The 26837-nt window shown below is 44.9% G+C and overlaps 1 protein-coding gene across 6 annotated transcripts in view; it reads left to right on the top strand.

Annotated features, from left to right (window-relative positions):
* The window catches only part of BRCA1 (BRCA1 DNA repair associated), a 477104-nt gene that overhangs the window by 114607 nt on the left and 335660 nt on the right, over positions 1-26837 (top strand). For all 6 annotated transcript variants that reach the window (XM_069237765.1, XM_069237766.1, XM_069237761.1 and 3 more), the window contains exon 3: positions 14671-14724. In XM_069237765.1, coding sequence (XP_069093866.1) covers positions 14671-14724 — 54 coding nt within the window. The remainder of the gene's footprint in view (positions 1-14670; positions 14725-26837) is intronic.

Here is a 26837-nt window from a genome sequence, read left to right as displayed (position 1 = left end):
CATTGTCAATTGTCATATCCTTTTCATTCCACATTATGTGCAAGAGTTACATTGTTGGGGATTCTTATGTAAAAAGTTTTAAAAAGCACCAATAGTGCCAATTTTACAGGAAAAAGGTAATTGCCGGTCTGTCTTCTTAAAGGAAGTCCGTTAGTCTCCGCTGTCTCGTCTCCAGCTCTGGGCGATTTTTAGGATTCACCTGAAAGAGCACATGCGTTATCAGCAAAACCTTTTATAGAAAAAAAAAACTTAAAATGGGCTTAGAGCCTGTCCATTACTTACCATTAGTTGTCTTCGACATCACTCTTGTTTCCTTGCTTCTTATTGGTCAGCACCTCCTGCTTCCTTGGGTCACTGCCAGTGTTTGCCCCTGCCATGCAGCATGGACCATGTACAGCTTCCTGTCTACGGCCAGTGTCCTTCCACTGGCCACTTGCTCCAGCCGGTACTCTTTATTTTTTTCCATTCACTCTATAAGACTGCATGTGCCTGCAGTCAGTGCCCGTCCATCTCGTCTTCTCCCTCTTCCCACAATCCGGCCTCTAAACCCAACCTCCCGCCCCTTCTTTTGTGTTGCTTGTCCCACACCATCCCACTGTCTGTTGTGTTGCACCTCCCTCGTGTTGCTTGCACCCTGCATTTTTCTAAGACATATTGCACAGCAGCATGGGCAACATGGCTTAGAGTAAAACAAAAGCACTATGACCCAGTCAACGCAGGTTGCTTCATAGCACTTTGTTTCCTTTACTGTAAGCCATGTTGTACAGCGTGGCTGCTGTGCAACCTGTCTAGAAAAGAAAAAAATGACAAAGCCAATGGATCTCGCATGGGAATAACCTATTGACTTTGTCATTGCTTGTTTTTCTTTACACAGGTGCAAGAATCTGTCATTTTCAGTGGATCTTTATTTGGCAAAACATGCACAAAAAAGGTGAACCTCAAACTGTAATTTTGCAGCGGTCCACGAACCTCGACAAAATCACCAGTTTGTGACAGTTACAGTGTGCGCACTGGAAATCCACCTTTGCCTTTGTTTTGCTCATAGAGCACATTTGGGTACGTTTTACCGCAATTTCGCACTGCAGATGGACTGAAAAAAGCTTCCCTTGCCCAGATGGCTTTTAGGTGACATTTTTCAACCAACTGTACTACTGTTTCCAGTGCTACATGCATCCCCTGTGTTTTTTTTTTTTTAATGAAACTGGCAGAGCGATCATAGAAGTACCAATGATTCGGTTCACTTAAGGCACGGAGAAGGGATGTTTTGTATTGTTCCATGGACTTAGGTGAGCTCAAGAACGTCCAATAACCCCCCTCCTTTAAAATGTGGAGTCTAAGTTTGTATCAGCCAGGTCGACCCCCCATAAGCTGATACCTTGTTTGAGGCCTGCAAGGATGCACATAACCCTTTAGGAAGGTAGTTTCCTTGTTTGCTAGAATGAGTAATACTGGAAGAGCCTTAGGCGTGGATTCATTGGCAGTGCATCCATGATAGGCTGCCAACACTAATGTGAAGTCTTGAAGATTCTGAAACTTCTGGTTCCTCATTGGATGTGTTCTTTTGGCCGGATTTCAACGAGTTGGTGTGATCGTAGGTCATAAAATGGTGTTTCTGAAGCATGCTTTGTGCAGACAGGCAGGCACATGATTGAAGACGTGGAGTATGAAAACATTGGTGCCAGAGCAATCCGAGTAGTTTGCTTTGAGTTTGAAATTAATATGGTGCCCTCCACAAATATGTTTGCTGCTTGGTAACCAAGAACCTGAGTGCCCTCAATTGAGAATGCCGGCGTGCCATCGCAAATGTAGGGCAAACTATTTATTCAAAAAGAGACTTTGAAATCTTTCCCGAATTGCATACGTTTATCCAGCAGATGCACTATAGGCGGGCAAGCATCCCGAAAGAAGGGAGACTGAAAAATCAAACCTTCAATTGTCTTTCTATTTAAATCTACATCTGAAAAAGCCAAAAAACCTTTAATGCTGGACCTTTTGGAGGTAGGGCGGGGTCCGTTCACATAAGACCAAATCATTTCCATTAAATAACAAGCATTTGCAATGCAACGGGTCTCGCGTTTGCTCATGTTAGAGCTGACCGTGTTGTAAACTCCTAACCCGACTTTTCATCTATCGGCAAAAGTGCTTTTATGAACGTAACCCGAAAAAGTGAAATTAAATGTATGAAGCGCTCGACTTCTGCCAAGTGAAATCGCGCTAGGAAAATAGAGAAAAAGTAGTCCACGATCCGACAGAAAACAGCGAGCCTCGCATGTTGCGCTCGAGGAGGGCTAACCACCGAAAAAGGCATGACGTGCATGCCTTCCACTAATGAAAGCAAGCAGATTTTACTAGGCAAGCCCACGAACCAATCAAACACACTGACATTACGTTGACAGGGCTCCGAGCCCTTTTCTAATAGCTAAAGCGTCTCGCTGCGATACACGAGCGCATGCAACGCAGGCTCGACCCTAAAAACAACGAAAGCTATAAAGCAGTGGTTCCCAACCTGTGGTCCGGGGACCCCTGGGGGTCCACGAAGCCTTCTCAGGGGGTCCGCGACTGCTTAGAAATGTAAAAAATATTAATAAATATTGACCTATTAGGTCCCAAGCTTCCAGTAATAGCTCAGTAGGGGGTCCACACATTCCAATGATGATTCAGTGGGGGTCCCTGGGGCCCATTAATGATAAAGTAGGGGTCCACACAAGTCAAAAGGTTGGGAACCATTGCTATAAAGCATTTATATTGGCTGACGGATACAGAACGAAAGCATGCTTTGCCAGGTCTTACTTATTTTTATTGTGTGTTAAACTTGCCCTGAGATTGCATCAGACAAGATAAAGCTTTCATGCTTTGGGGCAAAATATACTCCATGAAGCTTATTTGTTGCCGCTCAGGGTAGCGAGTCTAGCTCATTGCTCATCTTGGTAAAAATAAAGCCCTCTCACAACAGAAAAATGCAATCCTAAATAAGTCAATAGGGCTAAGCTATGTGATTGTGATTTAAACTGTGATTCTTCTGTAAGCATTTACACTGTGTGGCACACACTCCCCAATCTAAGAGCACATGTGTCTGTGGGACCTAGGTCAAGTATAAGAATAGCTAAGGCAAAGGTATAGGCCAGTAGCCCTCCAGGTCTATGGGGTATTGTAAGTATTTCATTGTTAATTTAATCAGTTCGATTCCAAAGTGGGATTGTTTGTGTAAAAGCCAATGTTTCTGATGCAGAACATGGTCTTTGTGCCTAGCTCAGTATTTTTGCATGTGAGGTCCTTTTACATTATCTCGTTGCTGCGATTGTTCAGCACTAGTGGGCATTCTCATGGCTGTCTTTTCTGTGGCAGCTCTACTGACATAGGACTATGGTGCTGGCTTCACTGTATACTTATGCCATGGTGGGTGAGAAGCACTGCAAGACCGCTCACATGGCATCCACCCTGGCCGATGCTGCTTCTTGGCAGTGATTCGATGGGTAGATCCTGAGGGAAATTATGGGCTCCTCTGGAAGGTGTGCACATTGACAGCAGCTCCTCCACTGGATTTGTATAGAGTCGAGCAGCAGCACCAGACGTTTCAGCATCTCGGGGTGCCAAACATCACATGGTTATTTCTCAGGTTTGATTTCTGTATGCAGTCCACTGTGTGGGGCTTGATGATAGACTGCTTTGTTTCCAATGGTTGTCAGCAACTTGGGAGTATTCCACATGCCAGCAACACAGCTGGCTCCTCCCCCTGGGCAATGTCTGCTCCTGCAGGGCCAGGCTTTCACTTTCACTTTCTCTGCAGGCAGACTGGCTTCTGAGTGCTAGGCAAATCTTCAGGTATTCCTGCAGAAAGTGCTGACTTCAGGTGAGGTCTCCTGTCCTCAGGCAGACTGGCTATAATGCAGACTCCAGCCCTGGTCCAGTTTGGAACTAGAATATAGTGGGGTGGTTTGAATTCCACTTGCATACATTTTTTTCTAGACAGGAGATGAGGATCCACGTTCGTAATGTTTCAGAACTGGTTTGTTGTGGTTCGCTTTCAAATGTAATTCTCTAGCTGTTCCTCAGACACAGCTTTTGTGAAAGGTGATGGCTCTCACAACAGGCAGTAGTGGGCTGGCTTCAAGCAGGAGTATCCAAGCAAGGGTGCAGCGAATTGTGAAATTTCTGCACTTGGATGTCATCAGCCTTCCTGGGACTGCTTAATATGGCAGACCCTGCTCAGAAACATCCTCACCTCACCTTGACGTTAAGAAACTGCAGTCCTCACCTTTAGCTACTACCAGATACTAAATGGCAGTATCCGGAAAGAAGAACTAATTAGTATCTTTTTCTAACAAGCTTATCACTGAATGCCTCCAAGTAACCCAACTTTGGTGTCTGGATCTCCACCCGCCTCACACTACTGCAGTCAGTCAACACACTTCCACTTTCTAGGAAAGTTGTGTTGCACTTCGTGTGCTATGCTAAATCAGGAGTGAACCAAAATGAACTCCACTGATAACACAAGTCAGACCCATACCACACGCTGGGTCCTACTGCCCTACAAGTTATGTTATGTTAAATGGTTTGTAAAGCGTGCAGCTACCAAAAAGGGCTTCCTGGCGCTAACAGGAATCATGAGATTAAAAAAAACGCAAGACAAGCACAATACTTATGAGAAAAGTTAGGTCTTTTGCTGCCTTCCAAATTTGAGCAAGTTGTTAGAAAAGGGATAGTATTCTAGAGTTTAGCTGCCAGGAAAGCAAAAGATCTGCCACCTCACCTGGATCTAAAGATCCAGAGCCAGAAGAGTCTGATTGTTGGGCCTTAAGTCTCACGTTGTGCATTAGGGGGTAACAAGGTGTCCTAAGATATGCAGCCTCTGGGCATATTTCACTGTATGAACAATGCATAAAGGTTTAAATAAAATCTTTTTTTTTAACTGATACCCAGTGCAGATGAGAAAGAGCTGAGTGAGTTGACTGAGATCTGGGGATGTGCATCAACAATATAGCAGCTGCATTTTGCATTATATGCAGCTTCCTGATGACATGCTCTGAACTGTCCAGGAAGAGTGAGTTCCCATAATCCAGCTGGGACAGAATGAGACCTTGCATTACTGTTGGCCGTGTCTCCATGGGGAGTCATCTTAGTGTCTTCTTGACTGTTCTTAGCAGGTCAAAACAAGACCCTGCAACCTTCCTTGCCGGAGATGCTATCGTAAGATCCTTGTCTCCGAGAACTCCCAAACTCTTGACCTCCCTTTTTTTTTTTTTTTTTTTTTTTAAAGAGAGGGGCGTTTCCCCAAAGCACTTGGGCCAGCTAAGTTGGTCCCATAGGGAGGGATTGTTCCCAATCACCATCACCTCAGTCTTTTCACGATTTAATTTGAGACAGCTTTGTACTTGGCCCAGACAGGTTGACAACTGTGCAGAAGTGGCCCTGGAATTATGGGTCAGAGAGATTACAATTTAAGTACCGTCTGCATAAGACACTATTGGAAGAACCAGCAGAACAAATAATGTCCGCTAAGGAATGTACATAGACATTGAAAAGAGTGGGACTTAAGGATAAACCTTGAGGGACACCACATTTGCGATTATGGCTCTCAGAGAGACTAGGACCTTCTCTGACCTGAAAACTTCAGGTGTCCAGAAAGGACGACAGCCAGTTTAGAGCCATACCCCTAACACCAAGCGCTTCTAACCTGTGACTGAGGATGTAATGGGAGACCGTATCAAAAGCTGCGCTCAGGTCCAGGAGAATGAGCGCAGCTGAACCTCCATGATCTAAAGTTTTCCTGATCTCTTCAGTAGGAAGCAAAAGAGTAGTCTTCGTACAGTAGCCAGGCCAGAAGCCTGTTTGTGTCTGATGTAGATAATTATGGGTTTCCAAGAGTTTGGATGGTATGTATTAACCAGTTTCTCAAAAATGTTACTGACACCAGACAGTGAAGAAATAGGTCTATAATTCTCTGCCTTCTCTGGGTCTAAGGAGGGTTTTTTCAACAAAGGACTTACAATTGCGTTCTTCCAGAGGTCGGGACTTGACCCTTTTCAAAGGACAGGTAATACAAGGTGGTCAGCACTAGCACAAAAATATATCCACCTTTTAACTATATGTCGACAGGAGCAGGGTCAGTCGGTGAACCAGATTGGATAGTATTTGCCATTTCCCTAATAGCCTTACAACTCATCTGAGGAAAATCTGAAAAAATAGTAGAAATTTGATTTCCTGAAGGACCCACTTCCATGCCCTCGAAGGTAGTCACATTTTCTTCCAGAGAGTCATAGATAGAATTAACCTTATTAATAAAAAACTGACCAATTCCTCCCAACTCTCCTTTGAAGGAGAAGGACCAATTCCGGCCACTTTAGGTTTCAGGAAGGCATTTACAATAGTAAAGATTTATTTTGAAGCTTTAGAGGACTGCGCGATTCTGTTGGCAAACTCTGCAGTCCCGGCCTTCCTGATTGCGTACTAATATGTTTTTGGAGCTCTTTTGTAAATAGTCTTTCTCCCCTCGTCATACTGCACTCTCCATCTCCTTTCTTCCCCTGTACATTGTTTTTTTAGGTTCCTTCATCTCAGAGGTAAACCATGAACCAGACATTCTAGGACGTGTGGATTTCCGTGCTTTCGTAGGGACCATCTTATCTAATGATATCTCAATCCAGTCCTTGAAAGCCATATAATCCAGATTAACATCACCCTCTTGACTACAGCCGGATGCTTGCAGGCTTTCTTTTCATTGTGTAAGGTCAAGTTTTGACTCTGGCCTAATCTGTAGGGAGGAAGAGGCCTTAAGGCACCTAGTTTCTGTCTTCGGGATATCTAACCTAATCAAAAAATGATCTGTTCAAGAAAAGGGTAGTGGATCATGAAAAGTCAAATTCGACAAATTAGTGAAAGTAGGATCCAAACCATGCCCCTTGTTATGAGTAGGGAGGGTGACTGACTGCACCAATTGTACTACTGAAAGACCATTTCTTAAATTACTTGCCAAAGTGCAAGAGGGATCATCAAAATGGATATTTAGATTGCCCAGTAAAGTAAAATTATCTTGAGTTCAAGCACTAGGATGCCACAATTTCTGGAATAGCCAGAATAAAATCTGAAGAGGGCCCAGGAGGTCTATATAGCAGAAGCCCTGGTAGTGTAAAAGAATGAGCTAGCTTAATATAGAACACTAAGGATCATATGTACGAACACATTTTCCCATTGACATAGAATGGGAAAAACCCTTTGCTACACCTGGCCCTAAGTTCTCACAACCAGGGATCAGTGTCCGTGTCGCTCTACATTCCAAATTGTCCTTAAGCACAATAGCAAACCCTCCCACTTTCTCACCCACTCTGTCATCTCTAACTATTGCATAACCTGGGCGAAGCACAGCTACAATGTCAGGCCCACTGTCCTCATTCATCCATGTTTCTGTAAGGAACATGGCTTCAGGTTGCAGATCTTCCAAGAGGGCAAACAGCTCCAAGCTGTGTTTAGGCAGAGATCTGCAACTAATGAGGAACACGGACCAAGGAGTCTTAAAAGGGTGCCTGTAGCTCTTAATAACCCCCAGGGGCAGAGGCTGGGGGCTATCAATAGCAGAAATACCCCTGCTAGAGTCATCAGAACTTAAGGAGTACCCACATCCCTGACATTTATTAAGTACCCCATCAGGTGAAATAGAGTGCTGACATACTTTGTCCAATGACAAGTTTAAGCTTTTTAAGGTAGCTAAGATGTAGCGCAGACCATCTGGATGAGAAGGGGCAGGGGTTTGGGCCCCTGGCGGGTGCAGACAAGCTTCCCTTTGGTGTGCCATTGGTGCGCTCGCTGCACATCTGCGCACCGGTCCTCATTAAGTAGGCCAGCTGGGTGTGAGGCAGGGAAGCTAGAACACCAACCAATATGACGCTTGCTTTGGTGCTAATGGGCAGGCATTGAACATGGCCAAGGAGAAAGATTCTTCTAAATGCCCAAAAGCATGCACTGTTCCTGTTGCATGGACTGTTGTCAAAGCTCCCCCGACAGTGTCCCCCAAATCTGTTCTACTTATTTAATGTTGCCCCATACAGAGATGCTCACTGTGTATACACACACACCATACACACAAAATGTCACGTTTCCTTAACTCTGAGAGGGGTCGGTAGAGAGTCCTGCCCCTGACAAGGAGAGAAAGGTCTGGCCATACTACTGTTATGTTCCTAATGTGAACTCCCTCTGGGAAAAGTTCATTGACATTTTATGCGACACGACCTGTCTGCTTTGACTTCCACTGTTCTAAATGGTAAATTGGTATATCTGCAATCTTTCAAGCCAAGAATAATCTACTTAATGTTGTCAGGATAAAACCTCTTGTGCAAAATCTAATGACTACCACACACTAAACTGCCTCTTTATTAGGGTGATTAGTAGAAGCTGAGCACGCATCCGTGTCAAAGGGCGAAGAGAAAAAGGAACAAACATCATTGCTATGGGGTGGTGGCTATATGCATCTCCATGGGGGTCATATCCGGAAGAGGACTCAGTCCGATGGCACCAACTACCGGCATGCAGGAGCTTTTGCAAGCCCTTTCCAGATCCAGTCCTGCATCTCTAGAGTTGCAAAAGGTCAGGAATCGGTGATTATAGTATCCATCAAGAAAGTTTTTCTAGAGGAACGTAACTTGTGTTTTTCACATAGTTTTCCTTTGAGAACAAAATCAGCTTTCAGAGCCTTGTGATATTTATTATCCTGTGATATGTTTGCCGTTTTAAAAATGCAGTCATCATCAAAAATAGCTGCTGATGCTTTACATTCATTGGAAACCTGCAGGTGTCCCCTGCTTGGATTGAGAGAATGTAAATCATCTCTTTTGCTTCAATATTTCACTCTCTGATGATGAGATTGTTCAGGTGCTTTATCTTGGTATAAATCTCGCACTGCGCTGCCTGCAACTCTTTGATATTCTGTCTCTGCTTCAAGTCAGGCCTACTGTCCTTATTTACAAGACAAGATGTGCGCTTAGAGCATTCTTCGAGTAATTGTGGTGAGGCATTGTTATTTAACTGGGGAGCTTTAAAACCTTAATTTTTTTGGAAAGAGCACTTGGACTTACTCATGGTTGTAATGTATTGATAAACATGAATTCTGTCTAGAAGTTTTTTTTATATGTACTTTTTTTTTCAAACTTTACAAATGTCACAGATCCGAGTAGTCTTGATGTTGCAATCAGCCATTTGATATAAAGATCCTTAATCTGTCCATTCATCCTTCTCTGCATGAAACACAACTTTTTGATTTTTATTGAACAATGGAAAAAGGGGGCCAGAAAAAGAACAGTATTTGCCTGTATATTAAACTGCAACAACACAGAGGTGATTACTGGTTAAGTGATGAATTCCTAAAGTGGATAGGACCGTATCCTTTTGTGTGCTCTTTAATGCCCCTTCAAATTTGCAATTGGTAGGAGTTTTAATCTATTGGTAGCTATGAGAAAACTTCATTTGCGTTTTCAAATAGTGCAACCTTAACTGAAGGCTGGTGGTTACGTTGCTGCTGCGAGCTCACTGTACATTGTTATTTTTAAACGTATGCACGCATGCAGTTCGGGTGGGCATACGAATCTGCTGCAAATACATTCACTTCGCTGTTCAGATCAGCTACTCGGTTGAAACCTTCATCTTGGAAGAAACTAGCTGCAGATAAAACGTTTGCCCTTTGAGACTCACATACTTTCTTCTTTCATCAATCCCTTTTGCCCTTGTTGTGGCTAAACCACAGAGAACACATTGAAGATCCTCTGCTTTCTGAACAGTTGTTGGAGGTGGACGAGGGGTAGCCATCGATCTTCTAAGTGGATGGACATTGGGTTTGGTAGTCGTCGCTTTCTCAGAAGACTTGGATTCTTGTTGCAATTCACTGGTTTCTGCTATTTTTTGACAATTTTTTTCCAGGCTTTTTTCCATTGTATACGACTTGTAGCACTTGTTGTTACAATCATAAAATATTTGATCCTCTTCCCCAATCAGTTTCAGTTTTTTGTGAATTTCATCTTGCACGATTTCTGCAGCATCTCAAACTCTCTTCTGTCTAGCCGCAGTTGATATTGGCTTTTCTTTCTAATTAGTTTGGCAAATGACACATTTTTCTTTGTTGAAGAAATCCTCAGATTTTGCAGTTAGCAACACTGTCAGGAGGTAAAGATCTTCTGCAACCACCTACTTCATTCATGCTTACGAATTTGAATCAACGGGAAACCTGAAAGAAAAACAACATTAAAATAAATTACCAATATTATGGCTAAAGCACATCATTATAGAGCCGCCATTTCAGAAAATGGAGGAAGTTTTGCTCTGAGGAGTGATTTTCTGTCTCTATAAAACTGCTTGACCTCCCAAACCTATGTTTTGACACCAAAATGAAGTATGTAAGTCCAATGGTTATTGAAATATTACATCATCAATGCAAATATCTGCCATTTTTTAAAATGTCGTCCAGAAAAAGAAAAACAAAATTGACCTGGATTAGCAATGTCTACCCAAGCTAAATTACTTCCCTAATAATAAAAAACACACAAATTGAAAATGAAAATCTCTGGACAATACTTTTTTTTACAGAAGTATATCAAGTGCCCAGGATTATGTTGGAAACACACATTATTACTTTCCGAAACATTTTGTGTACTAGTCTAGAGATTCCTAGTGTTGGTAAAACATGTTTCATAGATTTACCTAGCCAGCATTAAGTCACTAGACTGTTTAATTAAGATGGTGTTAGATAGCTAGTTATAGACACACCTCTACACTATTAATGACAACCAAAGGAAGGAAACTGTTTGTACCTGTATAGGAGTGCAAAGAGAATTCACAACATTATGTTTAATATACAGTGAGAACCTCAATATCTGTGCGAGTTTGCTACTTCTGGTAAGCCATATGTGCGCTTTCTGTTAATGTTGATCTATAAGTGATATCACTACAAGCTGTGTCCTTTGCTGAAGCTTTATTGCTAATCTGAGATCTTTGATTTAAGTTCACAGTGGCCTGCAAGCTGTTACGTATGAGCTGTATAAACTCATGTCGATGCAGGAGGAGATATCCTCCCTATACCGAACCAGCGTGTGCAGTTGAAACGGTGAACTTGCTGTTCTGAAAGCTGATTCTCCTTCAGAATCTAGCTCTGAAATCTGTAATTCTGAGGCCTCCTCCACGTGCAGTGCCGAACTCCCTCAGGTCACGGCCCAGTCTGCCAATGATCTTATTTGAATAATTTTAATGCTACGGGAGCTCTCTTATGTCGCCTCATACTGCCAGAGCTCAGATACATGGGCACTTGAAGAGATTGGTTATATGCCACCTCTCCTATATGGTTATGGGCACCCATGATGACTCTAGATTCCTGTTCTTATGCTACTTCCCACCAACAAACCTACTTGAACTGGTTCTTTTGCATATATTTTACTTTTCTGTGGTTGTGATATCGTTAATGTTCATTGGGTGGCCCCTGTCAGGATTACTGCCCTGCGGGTTGGTGATGTATCAAACTGTTATTAGTTTGTGTGTTTTGTTTTGCTCTTGAGCTCATTGTTGGATACACAGCAGTGTTCACACGTGCCATGTGACTATACCACTGCTAATCTGTAAGGTTTCTCATTGGAGGGATGGTAAGGTTTGGGGGGCTGGATGGGATTTGCTCTTCTACACTCCTCTTTTTCATATAGCTTACCAACTATGACAAATACCATGACACTTGCACATTGCATCCCACACTACTACGTAATGACATTGAATGTAGGGGGCATGGCTACTCCACCCAAAGTCAGAGTGTACGCCTACCTTATGCGCTGACAGGTACACAAGGCCATGCTGCAAGAAATGCACCTCACGGCTTCTGAGTTGGACCATCGCCGTGTAAGGTGGCGGGGACAAGTGTATGGCACTGCTACATCTGCATACGCACTTGGGGTGCTTGTTTGGATAGCCCCTGGTGTCCCCTTTGCCGTGACCGTTCAAAGGGTGGACACAAATGGCCGCTATGTAATTCTGGAGGGCCTCTTAGATGGCGCACCCCTCAGCCTGGTGCAAATATATGCCCCTAACACTAATCAGGCTGGCTTTCTGGATGTCCTCTCACCGGCATCCAGCGTCATTGGGGGGGGAGGGGATTTTAATTGTGTTCTGGAATTGCAAATTGACTGCTCCTACCCCCCTTTATCCACAGACACAAGTGCCAGCATAACCCGCCACTTTGCTCATTGGCGTACAAGTATGCACTTACATGATTTATGGCGTGAGAGACATCCATGTGACTGTGAGTACTCGTTTTACTCGGCGGTTCATGACTTACACACTAGGATTGATCTCTTTCTATGTACTGATCAGATTGGCCCTTTAAAAACCCGATCGGAATCTCTCTCTCGGTCACTATCTGATCACTGCTCTTTGCTGTTAACACTGATCTGGGCAACCAGTGCCTCACCATACCCATGTGGCGACTCCAAACCAAGTCGCTCTCTGATCCTCCTTTTTGTAATGCTTTGTCACAATGTCTTACTAGCTACTTTGAAACAAACACTGGTTCTGCCTCATCCCGGGCCTTGGAATGGGATGCTCACGAAGTGGTGATTCGTGGACATTGTATGGCATCCTTTTGGGGTATCCCAAGCCAACTAACTAAGGACCTCGCTGCTATTGAGCTTGATCTAAGGCTTATGAAGACTTAGGTCGCGAATCAACTGGGCTCGCCCTCCCGACTTCGCCTGCTGCGCGAGCGTCGCAGTGAAGCTGATTCATCTTTGAGCTGCCATGATTTTCAGAAACGGATGACCATGCAGCATGCCTATGGGGTCCGCTCTGGCAAATTACTTGCTTGGCTTCTTCCAGAGGAGCAAAAAGTTGCCTCTATTGTGGCACTTCGACTTGCTGACAGCACTACAGCCACTTCTCAAGCAGCCATTAATGCTGCGTTTCACGCTTACTATCAGGAATTGAATACGCAGCCTGTCCCCCTCCCCACCCCGCAAACTGGGACTGTGTCCTTGAGTTTTTATCTTGTACTTCTCTTCCCCAACTTTCTGTCCCTCAACGGGATGCCCTCAAGGAGACCCTTCAAGTCTATTTGTGTGGCCATATCCCAGATTGCCTGCAGTATAACCCCGTGGGTGGAAGGTCTGCCGGTCGAGTATTATGCTGTCTTTTCTAACACCGTTACGCAGTGCCTTTCTGAGATGTTCCATGAAGCACATGATCGGGGTCCCTTACCAGACTCACTCCGTGAAACCTTAATAGTGGTCTTGAGTAAGCCAGGCAAGATCCCACGGATGTCAAGTCATATCCCCCCCCCCCTTTCTCTTATGAATCTTGACTGTAAAATATTTGGTAAGGTTCGAAGCACATGACCGGGGTCCCTTACCAGACTCACTCCGTGAAGCCTTAATAGTGGTCTTGAGTAAGCCAGGCAAGATCCCATGGATGTCAAGTCATATCCCCCCTCCCCCTTTCTCTTATGAATCTTGACTGTAAAATATTTGGTAAGGTTCTAGGGAACCGCCTACTCCCCGTCATTCATAATTTAGTCCATGTCAATCAATCGGGCTTCATTCCAGGCCGTAGCACATTCCTTATTATAAGAAGCTTGCTAAGACTCATTCACAACACCCCCACCCCCCAATGCTTTTGATCATGTGGCTGTGTCGCTAGACATTGAGAAAGCCTTTGACACCATGGGATGGGTCTTCCTTTTCTCGACCCTCGTAGCTATGGGACTCGGACCTCGGTTTCTGGGTTGGGTCCTGTATAGGGACCCGGTGGCTAGGGTAAGGACTGTCCTGGTGATTTCAGACAGTTTTGCTATTCAGAGTGGAACCCGCCGGAGATGTCCATTGTCGCCGCATATTTTCGCACAAGCCATGGAGCCCCTGGCTTGCCAGCTGTCAGATCAGGTAGACACCCATCACATAGTTTCACTGTATGCGGGTATGTTGAGGCCAACATGCACCACCGGTGCCTCCAGTGGAGTTATGACTCCTTTAAGTACTTGGGGGTTCGTATTTATCACACAGATGGATACCTGAGGGAAGGCAATCTTGGTAGAGCAGTTACCAGCATCCTATACTCCCTTCCTTTTTGGCAGTAGTTGCCCTTGTCACCACTAAGCCATTTTGCCGTGTCCAAGATGCTTATATTGCCCAGACTGTTATACTTCTTTGCAGCACTGCCCACGGTGATTCTGCTTGCCTTCTTTTGGATGCTTAATGGCCTCTTGTTTGAGCTCACTTGGAGCAATGGCCGCCAATGTTAAATATAATCTAATTTACAAATATAAAAAGGTATGAAATGTATAAATAAATATGGAGCCAAAATGCTTAAAGCTCAAAGTGGCACACAAGTTGTAAAAAAAAACGAAATAAAGGTGAGTTATCAATGCTGGTGGTGAAAGGAGCTAGAAAATGCAAGAAAGTAAATTAGATGTGGCATGCCTGTTATCCCTGCAGTGACCTTGTGCAAAAGTATTCGAACTCTACTTTAAAGCACCTTACATTTTCCTGTTGCAGCGCTTTGAGACCCTAGCGGGTGGGTAACGCGCTTTACAAATGTTTGATTGATTGTTGTGCTTAAATAACACGTTCCCGTAGACTACTGAACAGGAACCTCCCGTCGCCCTTCAGCTCAGGAAACGCCCTTCTAACCTGTGATAATAATTTCTTCCTTTTCTTTAACCAGCCTGGACCTCATGTCGGAGCCCGTGACAACCAAGTGCGACCACATCTTCTGCAGGTAAGCTTCGGCGGTTTCTCCCTACTGAGTCGCAGTCTGGTAACTTTACATGATTTATGATGGGCTAATATACGCTTGAGCTTCTTTCCTTAATTGAAAATGTTGTATTCATCTTCTGAACAGGGCTGTAAAGAATTGGAGGCACTTGGGCGTTTGACTTTTGTTGTTGACGAGTCTGAATGCTGCAGGGTACAGTGCGTCCTTGCAGATGGTGTAAATGCCGAGTAGGGAGCTCGCACTCCGCTTGGGAGCAAGCGCGCCCTCTCAGTAGAGCCGTGTTGATGGTTTGGGGAGCAGTGTCCCTTACACTGAACCTTATCTGAACTGCGAACACTTTATAGTTAAAGCGCACTTACTTTGTTTCAGGGGGAAGAAAAAAAGTCGGCCATAAAACTTAGCAACATTTTCAAAACAAATAAAATACGGAAACAAAGTACATACTAAAATGTAACACAACATAATCCTTAACAAATTCATGAACAGATTCTTAACTACATGGGTATGGCCATTAACTCGGTTTCTGCGTTCAGAAGGCATCATCCCTCCTTTAATAATAATCCTTCTGGGGTCAGCAAAGTTAAAGGAGCTATCGCGGTCAGTAAGAGTTGCATCTGAATTGTAAAGTGTTGTCTTGCTGAATGAACTGGCCACATTTGTTGACTGTTCACAGAGAAATCGTATAACATCCGTATTAACGTACACCTTCATGTGGTTTGACTGCAGGTACAGAAAGCATTGACAGGAAGCATGTTTGACATAGACAAACATGCGATTTTATTTTGTTTTGTTTTGTAAAGATAGACAATATTGTCTAGAAAATGTATATAAAAGTGGGATACAAACCACACCACTTGGTAGCAGCCCTAAGTTATTCTTGGCCAAGCAAGGGAGTGTTCCACAGTGTACTCAAAGAGCTGATGTGTATCCAGAGCTGGTGTCTTCCTGACAACCAGTTGTCTAGCGGTGAGGGGACTTCAACTGTTTAAACTTTCTGTTGGGTTAGCTAAGAACCTGTGTAGTGCCTCAAAGCCCTCCTGCCTGGTGAGAAAGGGAGGGTATGTGCCTGGCCCTGCAGGAGTAGAGGGGGGTCAGAGTGGAGACTCCCAGTCTGTTTCTGTATGTGGATCACCCAGAAAAGGTGGCCACTATCAGAGTATCAGGGTGATACCTCCATCTTGGTTTGGGGGGTTTCACCACAAGTGTAACTGTGACAGTCTGCACCTGTTCTTCATTCATTCCTCTGGCACTAGATACTGGGGAGTGTAGCAGCTTGATACTACCTGGATGGCAGAGGACATTAGAGCAGGAGGGTGTAGCGCTGTATTAGCTCTCCAAATTGACCCTGGATTAGCATACATTGCAAGCCTGTGTGACCATTTCTGCACATCAGTGCATAGTTATTCTTATATTTATAAATAAAAAATCCTAATGGCATTGATACATTGTCAGAACTTCAGTACGTCAACAATTGCAAATAGCATTATGACATGAAAAGCAATGCTCCAACAAAAAGTGTTTACTTACTGTTTGGACTGTGCCAGAGCTGAGCTCTTTTACCCGGTGACTAACCCTGCTGTTATTTCATCAGTTCCTGCATAAGCATGCTGTTGTTTTTCAGCTTCCGTGTGTTTGGCCATGGGTTAATATGAGGCTGATCATCTTTATGTATGAGCTGTCTATTCGTGGTAGGAAATGTTTCAGTGCTTATGATTGGTGAACGACATCATGGTATAGGATAGTGTCTTGTATTATGTCTCAGCCTCTTGTGATACCACATTTCCATTGTGAAGGATGCCACGTGGGATTGAACAATGTATACTCTTTTTTTTTTTTTCTTCAATATTTTATTTTATTTTTATAGTGGACATTGTGCTGCAGTAACGCAGGAGAGCACCACACAGTATATCGAAGGTACATCTCCAACATAAGAGAGTTGATAGCACTGACATTAACAATATTCGTCTAAACCTCCACACCCCTTCTCACCACCATCCTCATCCCAGACATCTGTCAGCCGGTATAGTTTCATTGCAAAAGGAAAACATAAAGTCCATCTCAAAAGACCACATCCTACATATATCCATTATGGCATTTCCTAGCTCTGTTCCCCACTATCTTCCTTTAACTCCGGTGAGTAACAGGCTATCCAATCGCCCCATAGCTTATTAAATTTAAGGGGGCAGCCCTTATGTAACTTTTTCTGTCACCATATACATACCCATGCCCTACCTCCACTCCTGCATTGTCAGACTCTCGCCTAATCTGCAGTGACGGGCTATGTCCCTCTTTGCCACTACCAGGCCTAGGAAACAAAACAAGAGTGTGGCTCTAGGTAGGTCAGTGTCGTTGGGCATTCTCAGAAGGATACATTTGGGTTTTAGTGGGATCGGTTCTACTAGTATCTTACTCAGTTCCTCAGTAATTGCCACCCAGTATTCTTAGAATGTTGGACATTCCCAAATTGTGTGGAAGAAAAAACTCTCTCCCCTATTGCAATGCAGAAAATGCGGGTTCTGTGCATTCCCCCATCTCGTGTAGTCTCTGTCTATCGTACTACTTGCTGTAAAGGATATTAAATTGGACTAAACGTAGCCTTGCTTTTATTGCCACCTCCCTTCGGTGCATCAGCACAGCTTCCCAGTCAATATCCTCTAAGTCACCCACATCCTCAATCCATCTCTCACACATCCTATTTAGTAGATTGTTTGACATGTTGTTGTTTAAGGTCTTGTAGGTTCGAAAGATTGCATATTTTTGCAACTCCTCTGTGAGAAGCTGCCCTTCCAGCAGGACTAATTCTGTGATACCGTTTCCAGGGAGCCCCTCGTCCTGCCAGGCAATTGATATTTGTGCGGATTTCAAAAAGTGATTGGCATGCATCCCAGTGTCCTACTGTAGCGAGGAGAAGGGCATTATGTCTCCACCTCCTAGCAGATCCCCTACCTTTGAAATCCCAATAAGGTCCCATGCCTGGAAGTCTTTAAATTTCTGTCGCTGGGAGCCAATGTCCCTCCCATAGGGGTGTTTCCAGCGAGGGCCTACGTTGCCAACCCAGACATTTCGTGGATTTGCCCCAGACGAGCAAGGCTACTTGGAGTAGACCAGGAGTAGTTGTTGTGCCCTTTGCCCCTGTATAGGTGGTGTAGGCAGAACGTCTTCTGCCACGGTACCTACTCTAATTATAAGGTAGAATGATTGAGGGGGGTGACCCTACAGTCCTTCACATTAATTGGGTAGGCCGCCCAGCAGTAGGCATGCAAGTCAGGTAAGCTCACCCCCAACCGCTCCCCTCTCCCCCTCCCTGTTATGCGGGTTGCATTGTAGCATTTTCAGGGCAATTCTGGGATGGTTCCCTTCCCACCACAGGGTTAAACAGGTCACCCTCTAATCTAGTAAAGACCTCTGGCGTGACCCAGTAGAACGTGTTCAGTAACAAGTACAGCAGTTTTGGGAGCAAAATCATTTTGAACATGGCTACACGTCCCATTAATGTAAGGGTAACCCTCTCCACCTCCTCCCAGCATGATTTTGCCACCCTCCCAAAGTTCCCTTCAAAGCAGATTTCCCTCCGTAATGTCATGAAAATTCCTAGGTATTTAAACTCGTCTTCCGTGCGTATTAGTTGGTGGGGGATAAGGGATGTATCAATCCCGCCTCATGGAAGGTAGACCACGGGCTTGCCTCAGTTGATTCTATCACTGGAGTAACTCCCAAATATTTGTCAAACAGTTGGAAGATTAAGGGGAGGGTCGTGGCTGGGTCTGTAACATAAAGAGGGATATCATTTGCATAAAGCAAGATTTTCTCTTCATCTTTCTCTTCTTCCACTAGTTTAAAACCCCGTATCCCTGGGTGATCCCACACCACTCAAGCTTTCGATTCTGTGATGAGAGGGAACAGGAGGTGGGGGACAAGGGGTAACCCTGTCTCGTGCCTTGATAAATGGGGAGGTTGGAGGACAGTGTCTCATTCACTCTCATAGCTGCCACTGGAGCCTGATAAAGGCTCACCCTCTTATGGTATTGGGAGCCAAACTTAAACTTCACCAGAGTTTGTACCAGAAAGGGCACTGCACCACATCAAACACATTTTCCACATCTGTGAACAATATATTTTTTAGCATAATTGACTTATGTAATATTTATTTCTGTTCTGTAATCAAAATACTTGCTTTTCATTGATAAGTTCTGAGCTCTTGCCCCCCACACTACATCACTGAGAAGCCTTTAACTCCTTGCCCTTGTTACCCTGAGAGCCCAAAGCAGAAAGAGCTTTACTAGGCCCACTTGCAGAGATGTAGCAGGATGCACCCAGTCTTTAATTCTATTCAGTGGTGCCCACTGGCGCTCATCTTTGGTGACCAGCAGTTACATTTTCTCACCAGACTTTGACTGAGGGCTAAAAAGAGAAAACACCCTAGGGTGAAAGAAGGAGCAACAGAAAGACAAAACCATGACAAAAGAAGAAAGCAGGGATGAAAAAGAACCTACAAGAGTGAGATGAAGGAGCAGGGAGTGTCTCATAGTGGTTTACATGAGGTGAGATCAAGATTATGCAGCCTTGGTGTTTGGCATGCTGACTTTTAATAGCACCATCCACAGGCTTCTGAGCTAAGCTGAGTGCCCAGCATTTATTCTTTTACAAATTGAGCACTGGATAGACACCAGCGCACAAGTGGCAAACGTGCTAGGCCACTAGCCTTTCCCCCCACCCCCTCACCCCCCGAATGGGGTTTAACAAACATGTAAAAAATGGCAAGGATATGAAAAAGAACTAAAAGACTAGCACAGTCACCCCATCCCTGGAACCAACATGCACTCCTTTTCAGGGGACTGTGCATATTTGATTAGGCAAAATGCTATCACTTGGTGCAATAGAGCCATTGATTGAAGTGGGCTTACCCATTGCCCAATGCAGTATGCTAAGGTAGGTGAAAGCAAAATGTGGATAGCGCTTGAACAGACCTTTGGATGAAGATAGTTGACCAAAAGACCCTGTATGTATGTCTGTAATCTCATTGTACATATTTATTTCGTGACATGAGGCTGTCTTTCAGGCAGATCTAAAATGGGAAGGCCCTTCTTCACATTTAATTGTTTACTGTTTTACATGCCTGTTTCTGGCACACTTGCATTCCTCAGTTTGTTCAACTCTGTCCAAGTGGCATTCAACACCCCTTCCAAGTGTTTTCCCTGGCTGTCCTTCCAAGTGACCTAAACAACATTTTTTGCTACTTTAATTAGTTTTCCTAGGACTATCCTTACGAAGGACCATAAATATGGCTTCATGATACAGAGTCACATCCACAAAACCTTTTTGTGTCATACACCAACACAACAATGAATATTTCTGATAGATTTGTCTAACCAGAGATTACTCACCTTGTGAATATCCCCTGGTGCCATACTGAACCTGGAATATTCAAAGCAGTGCTCCTGAGCACTGGTGTGTGACTTTGCAACAGCACTATTCTTCTCCAGTCATGGCAAACAGAGCTGCATATAAGCTCCACACATGTGCACTGACATCAGTTCCTTTCTTTATGCACATTCAGACGCTGATGTGGTACACCGCCCTTCCTTTTTACTTCACTTATGAAGAGAATCTTTTCCTTTAAATTTTCCAATATGCAAGGGAATCACAGTGTTGAAGCCTTGTAGGGACTGTTGCAAACAGTCTGTGACAGATTCCCCTGAAGGTGTGAATTTGGTTCTTGGGTTTGTCCCATGGCTCCAAGGCTGTGACAACCTCTCAGAAGAACCCAAAACATCTAATACTGTGAGGCTCGGCGTAAGTCTTGCTCCAAGTCGAAGTTGAGAGAGCAGACCCTCTCTTGCTCCCAAAGTCGTTCCCGAGGCCGATCTTTCTTGTGGTAAAAATTTTTGGTATGTCAAAGAAGAAACACAAGAAGTCCAAGTGGGACTCTGCCTCTTCCCAGCACTCTTTGGAGAAGGCGCATGGGCATCACCATGCTTCTCTGTCTCGCTCCTGTACTACAGAGTAGCTGATTCCATCTCTGGTTGCGATGCACCCCGAGTTTCGGGGCCCATTGCTGTTCTTGCAGCAAGTGGAAACCATTCATGAGCCTGTGCTTCCCATTTGTGGTACGCTTCCAGTTCCGTGCACCTGTGGGCCCTGACGATGTGATGGCCCTTAAATCGGATTACGTCTGGCGAGTTCTCACTCTGTGCTGTTTGGACCCCTTGAAACCACCTCTGGATCTCTACCAGCATTGAGCTTGGCACCAACACCTACTCTAGCCTCTTATTCATGGGTGGCGGCACCGATGGTGCTGGGGGAGGACCTCAAACCCATTGTTCTGTCCATCTCCGAGCTGACTTAACCTCAGCCTTAATCAAGGTGGCTTCTAGATTCTGACATGGCAGAGCCGTATTGAACCTATCGGACTCCGATATAATCCCACTAGTGAACAGCTGAGAATATACATTGCACCAGCTTTTTGGCTTTGACTCTGATCATTAACTGGCCTTATAGAAATGAAAATGGAGTGGACGAGGAGGAACTTGCCACTCCTTAAGATGCAGATGACTGAAACATGGAATTACAGGTGGCCAGTCGACTGGCTACCTCCCTCGAAACTGTCAGTTGCTGATGTCACCCAGTCCGGTTTGAGAGGAGAATACTACTTTTGCCACAGTAATTAAAAGGGCTGCTAAGGTTCTTGACTATCAGTTTGGGACTGGAGGTTAAAACGAACATTCTCACAGAGGACCTACAGCCTTGCTAGGCACTGACCAAACCCCTTTTACCCTCTAATGAAGCCCTTATTGACAGACTGTTGGACACTAGCTTTGGAGGTTGAGACTGGGGATCCAGCAGACAGCAGCCCCATTAGTGCACTATGTGATGGGAGATCGAATCAGCCACTTCCTGAAGGGTTGGCAAAACCTCACATTGTCCATCGTGGTTATGCCCTGCCTTTCCTCTTTGACCCACCACATCTTTTACCTATAGCAACGGACCACCTGTCTGTTTTATACCATGCAGTACAGGCGCTTTTAGCCTAAGGAGCCATACCAGGGTACCCGTCTCAGAAGTGGAAACTGGGTGTTACTTCTGCTACTTCATGTGCTGAAAAAAGATGGAGATTTCTGCCCTGATCTGGACCTTCTCCCTCTCAACTCCCTCCTGTACAAAGAAAAATGTCAAGAAGCTCACCATGGTCTGGGTTCTAACTGCCTTGGATCCCTTAGACTGGATGGTATCGTTGAACCTGCAGGACCACAGACGTTACTCATGGTTCAAGGTGGGCCACAAGCACTTTCAGGTTTTCAGTGCTCCCTTTCAACATCACCAGTGCTCCTCTATGGTTCAAAAAGGTGATGGCAGTGGTCGCTGCTCACCAGTGGAGATAGGGGATATCGGCCTTCCTCTACCTAAGTGGATTGCTGCTGAACGCGGGCTCAGCATAGTGAGTCGCGGATTACCTCAAGACGACAAGGAACCTCTCTACGTCATTGGACTTCTCAGACAGAAGCTTCTTTTCATTTGTCGGAGGAGACTACAAAGGTCTGCAGTAGTGGCTTCTTGACTGTATTTGATCAGTAGCAAACCCCTGCCCCGGCCCCAAATTGATGGGGGTGAATTCTGGTCTCCAATTGAGAACATCTCCACATCAATTTGCTGGAGTTGCTGGTGATTTGATTGGTATTGAAGGCCTTCCTGGAGGCTGGTGTAGATTTTCACCGCCAATACCACTGCCATGTGGTATTGTAACAAGCAGGGTGGGTTGGGTTTCAGAGACCCATGCCAGGAGTCTGTCTGGAGCTGGCTGGATCATTGGTGGTCTTCCCTGGTGGTGCTCCATCTGGCAAGATCTTGGAACGCTAGGGTGAACACACTCAGTTGGGGACCCGTACTGGATCACGAATGACAATTGCATTTGAAGGTGGCAAAGGAAGTCTCCAACAGTGAGAACCACTCTGGAGAGATCGGTTTGCTGTTGCCAAGAACGTGCAGCATCAGCACATTAGTATGCTGGAGTTCCCAAGAAAGAGCTCTCAGAGACGCATTCTGCATAGATTAAAGTGCAGGTCTCCTATATGCCTTCCGTCTCCTACCTCTCCTGCCCTGAGTTCTGAATAAGATCGGAAGCAATTGAGGCCAAGACTTTCTAGTGGCACTGGATTAGGCTACGACTGTGTGGTACCCAAATCTTCTGGGCCAGAGCATCTGCTCTCTTATCAAGCTTTTGCTGAGGGTTTTAGGTTGGTCAGTACCCTCCGCTTTTGAGGGCACTGACGGATTAATGATAGAAACTGACATCAGCGTCCACGGGTGGCGCTTTTATGCAGCCTCGTTTGTCACTTCTGGAGTGGAATGGCATTGACGTGTAGTCTGACAGCGCCACCTCCCAGCGCGGAGAAGCACTGCTATGAATTTTCCATAACCATTTGGACACCTGGAGTCATTCGCGAGGAAAATGCAGTTAGATTATCCATCAGAAAGACCAATACCGCAGTTAAGTAACTTGTTCTACAGACACAGTATGGCGCCCACCATGTTTACCGATACGTGGTCCCCCTCGCCCTTATAGAATGTGCGATAGCGCTTTACTGAACAGTGGCCTCTGCAACGGTTGCTCTAATTTTCCTGTTTTGGGGTGTTCTTAGAGTCACCCATTCCTGTTGTGTATTGCAGTAAGGGTGTACAACTTTTGGATTTAATCCAAGATTAGTAGCGTACTGTTTCAGTCTTTCTCCAAATGTCGGGTTTAGCTCATTAAAGCGCTTCCAGTTTTGCAGATAATGGAACAGCGGTACAGGAGAGTATAAAATTTTCTAGCTGTCGCGTCTAGAATTTTCAATTCTATTAAGGACACGGAGGCGAGGATTATGCTTCTTTTTCCATGCTTTTAATATTCAGCAGCCAATAGGAAAGGTTATACAAACAAAACTACAAATCCCGTGAACCCCAAGGGACACAACTACAACCATAGAGACCAACCCTGTAAAACCCTCATGACTCAGTGTCTCTTCCTCTTTCTTTGCAAATATAGATACAGTTAATTCACTGATGCTCAAAGTTATACAAACGAAAAACCTCAAGTCCAGAATCATGAACAAAACATCCAACCGGAACGAAGCAGAAGATCACAGAGGAAGGAGGAAAAACGGGTTCCAAGGAGAAAATCCTGGGAGAAATCCTGACGAAGCTCACAGCATCATTTTTCTTCTTGACCTAAGACAAGCACAGAACACATAGCCATAAAAACTGTCTTATCGTTATAAAAACATTATCATCTAAAAGAAATATTACATTTTTTTTTTTTTTTTTTTGCATTTTTAAAACAACTTGAAATTCAGGGAGGGTAGAAACAAATAGTCAATTCAAACAGCACATTGTATAATATACTTTGTATAATTGAACTTTTCTGCCAGGGTGGGATAATCCTCGCCTCCGTGTCCTTAATAGAATTGAAAATTCTAGACGCGACAGCTAGAAAATTTTATATTCTATGTCAGGACCGGAGGCTCTGATTATGCTAGTTTAAAGTTTAGACATTACCACAGAAGCTACATCCAAAATGGGTTTGTAATAAAACCTCTTAAATGTGGAATCCGAAGACCAGTCTGCAGCGTTTAAAATGTCCTCAAGACGAGAACCTAAAGAGAAAGATTTTGATGCCATAGCACCTCTCACTGAGTGAGCACCAAATTTGGAGACATCAATACCTGACTCTGCTAAAATCCATTTTACCCACCGAGCCAAGGTTGCAGATGCAACTGGTCGAAAAGGCTTTTGAAGGGAAATAAGCAATTGACCTGTCATATCAGTACGAAATTCTGCCGTACTCACCTCGTAGTCCTTCAGACATTGCACAACGCAGAGTTTCTGATTATCGGGGAAGGCTGGGTAAGATACTACCCTTGTATTGCATTTAGTTCTTCTGGAAATAATAAAGGAGACACCCTCCGGAGAAAAACTTCTCCCTACCAAATCTAAGGCTCTAACATCAGACACTCGTTTACATGATACAAGACAGAGTAAAAAGGTAAGTTTTGCCGACAGCTGTTTTCTGGAAAGATACTTATTGGAAGGCCAGGAATCTAGAAATTGTAGAACACCGTTAACATCCCAAAGATGAGAATACTTGGGGCGAGGAGGATTCAACATTCTGATACCTCGAAGCAGTTTACAAACCATAGGCAACTGACCGATAGGTCTACCTTCGACAAACACATGACCAGCCGAAATGGCCGAACGAAAATTGTTGATGGAGTTATAAGCCATACCTGAGGCGGCTAATGAAGCTAGAAAATTCAAAATCATGGTGCAATCGGCAGTAAGGGGATCTGAACCCCGAGAAGAACACCAACTACACCAACGTCGCCAGGCTGAGGTATAGCGTTTATGAGTGTTGGGGGCCCAGGCCTGGTTGATGAATTCCTGAGCTTCGCTCGAAAGGCCTGGGAGGTTCCAATTTTGCCTGAAAGACGCCAGGCTAGGAGAGAGAGTTGGCCCGATAAGATCAAGGGATGGGGCGATCTCCCTGGGTCTAGAAGGAGGTCCCAAGACCAAGGTAAGAGGAAGGGGGGAGCACAAGTCAGCTCCATGATGATGGGAAACCAAGGTTGCGCTCTCCAAAAAGGAGCAATCAACACTAATTCCGCCTCTTGTCTCCGAAGATGTGCTAGGACCCTGGGGATCATTACAAAGGGGGGAAACGCATAATTCAGAGAGGGAGACCAATCCTGGAGAAAAGCGTCTGACGCTCTCGCTCCCGGGTCCGGACGCCAACTGAAATAAGACGGAAGTTGTGTGTTCAGTCGGGAGGCAAATAGGTCTATTGAACAAGGGCCCCACATCCGCATAATCGTCTTGAAGACTCGAGGATGTAATCTCCAATCGCTGGCATCCCTCAGATGACGGGAATGCCAATCCGCTATAACATTCCGTTGACCCGGAAGGTACTCTGCTGTCACCGAAATTTGGTTCTGGAGACAGAAGTGCCAAAAATCCTTGGCGATCTCCGTCAGGATCTGAGACCGGGTTCCCCCTAGTTTGTTCACATATCGCACTGCTGATACATTGTCCATCCGAAGAAGGATGCAACATTTCGCTCTGCCTGCAGAAAAACTGCGGATGGCAAAGGAACCCGCTAAGAGCTCCAGGCAGTTGATATGCATTGAAAGTTCCTCCTGGGACCAACGACCCCCGGTGGAGAGGGGACCGCAGCGAGCACCCCAACCCCAACGGCTGGCATCCGCCTCTGTGGTCAGGTCTGGAGAACATGGAAAAATGGCCCTGCCGTTCCATGCCTCCATGTGGTTTAACCACCAAGAGATCTCGAGTCTCGCTTCTTCTGATAGAGGAACTAATTGGGAGTAGGCCAGACCTTTGTTCAAGTGAAGGCTCTTCAGACGCTGGAGGGCTCTGTAATGCAGAGGACCCGGAAAGATCGCCTGGATAGAAGACGCTAGCAGACCCACTATATGGGCTAGGAATCTCAATGATACAGTCGTTTTGGACAATGCAAGTCTCAATTCTTTCTTGATCCTCTTCACTTTCACTTGTGGGAGAATCAGTTGAGCAGAGGGAGAGTCCACCAGGAATCCTAGGAATTCTATTGATTGAGACGGGACCAGTATGGATTTCTGGACATTGATCACAAAACCCAGATCTTGAAGGAGAGAAATCGCCCATTCGAGATGTAACATGAGCGTCTGATGGCATTGGGACATGATTATGATGTCGTCCAGGTAGATGATGAGACGAACACCCCTGGCTCTCAGATATTCCACCACCGGTCTCATCAACTTCGTGAAGCACCACGGAGCCGACGATAGGCCGAAAGGGAGAACTTTGAATTTGAATATCCTCCCCTCCCAGCGGAATTGTAGGAAACGTCTGTGAGGGGGAAAGATGGGGATGGACAAGTAAGCATCTTTGAGGTCCAAGCGGACCATCCAATCTCCTGTTCGAAGGATGTCTCGAAGTAAATGGATCCCCTCCATTTTGAAATGTCGGTAGAGGATCCATTGGTTGAATTCTTTCAAGTTGAGGACCAATCTTGATCCGCCTCCCTTTTTGTCTACCAAAAAGATGGGGCTTACAAAACCCCTGGGATGTAAAGTGGCTTCTTCTATCGC

This window comes from Pleurodeles waltl, chromosome 6 (genome assembly GCF_031143425.1).
Source record: "Pleurodeles waltl isolate 20211129_DDA chromosome 6, aPleWal1.hap1.20221129, whole genome shotgun sequence".
In the NCBI taxonomy this organism is placed as follows: Eukaryota; Metazoa; Chordata; class Amphibia; order Caudata; family Salamandridae; genus Pleurodeles; species Pleurodeles waltl.
The sequence above is the reverse complement of the archived record's forward strand: the minus strand, read 5'-3'. Positions and strand labels throughout refer to the sequence as shown.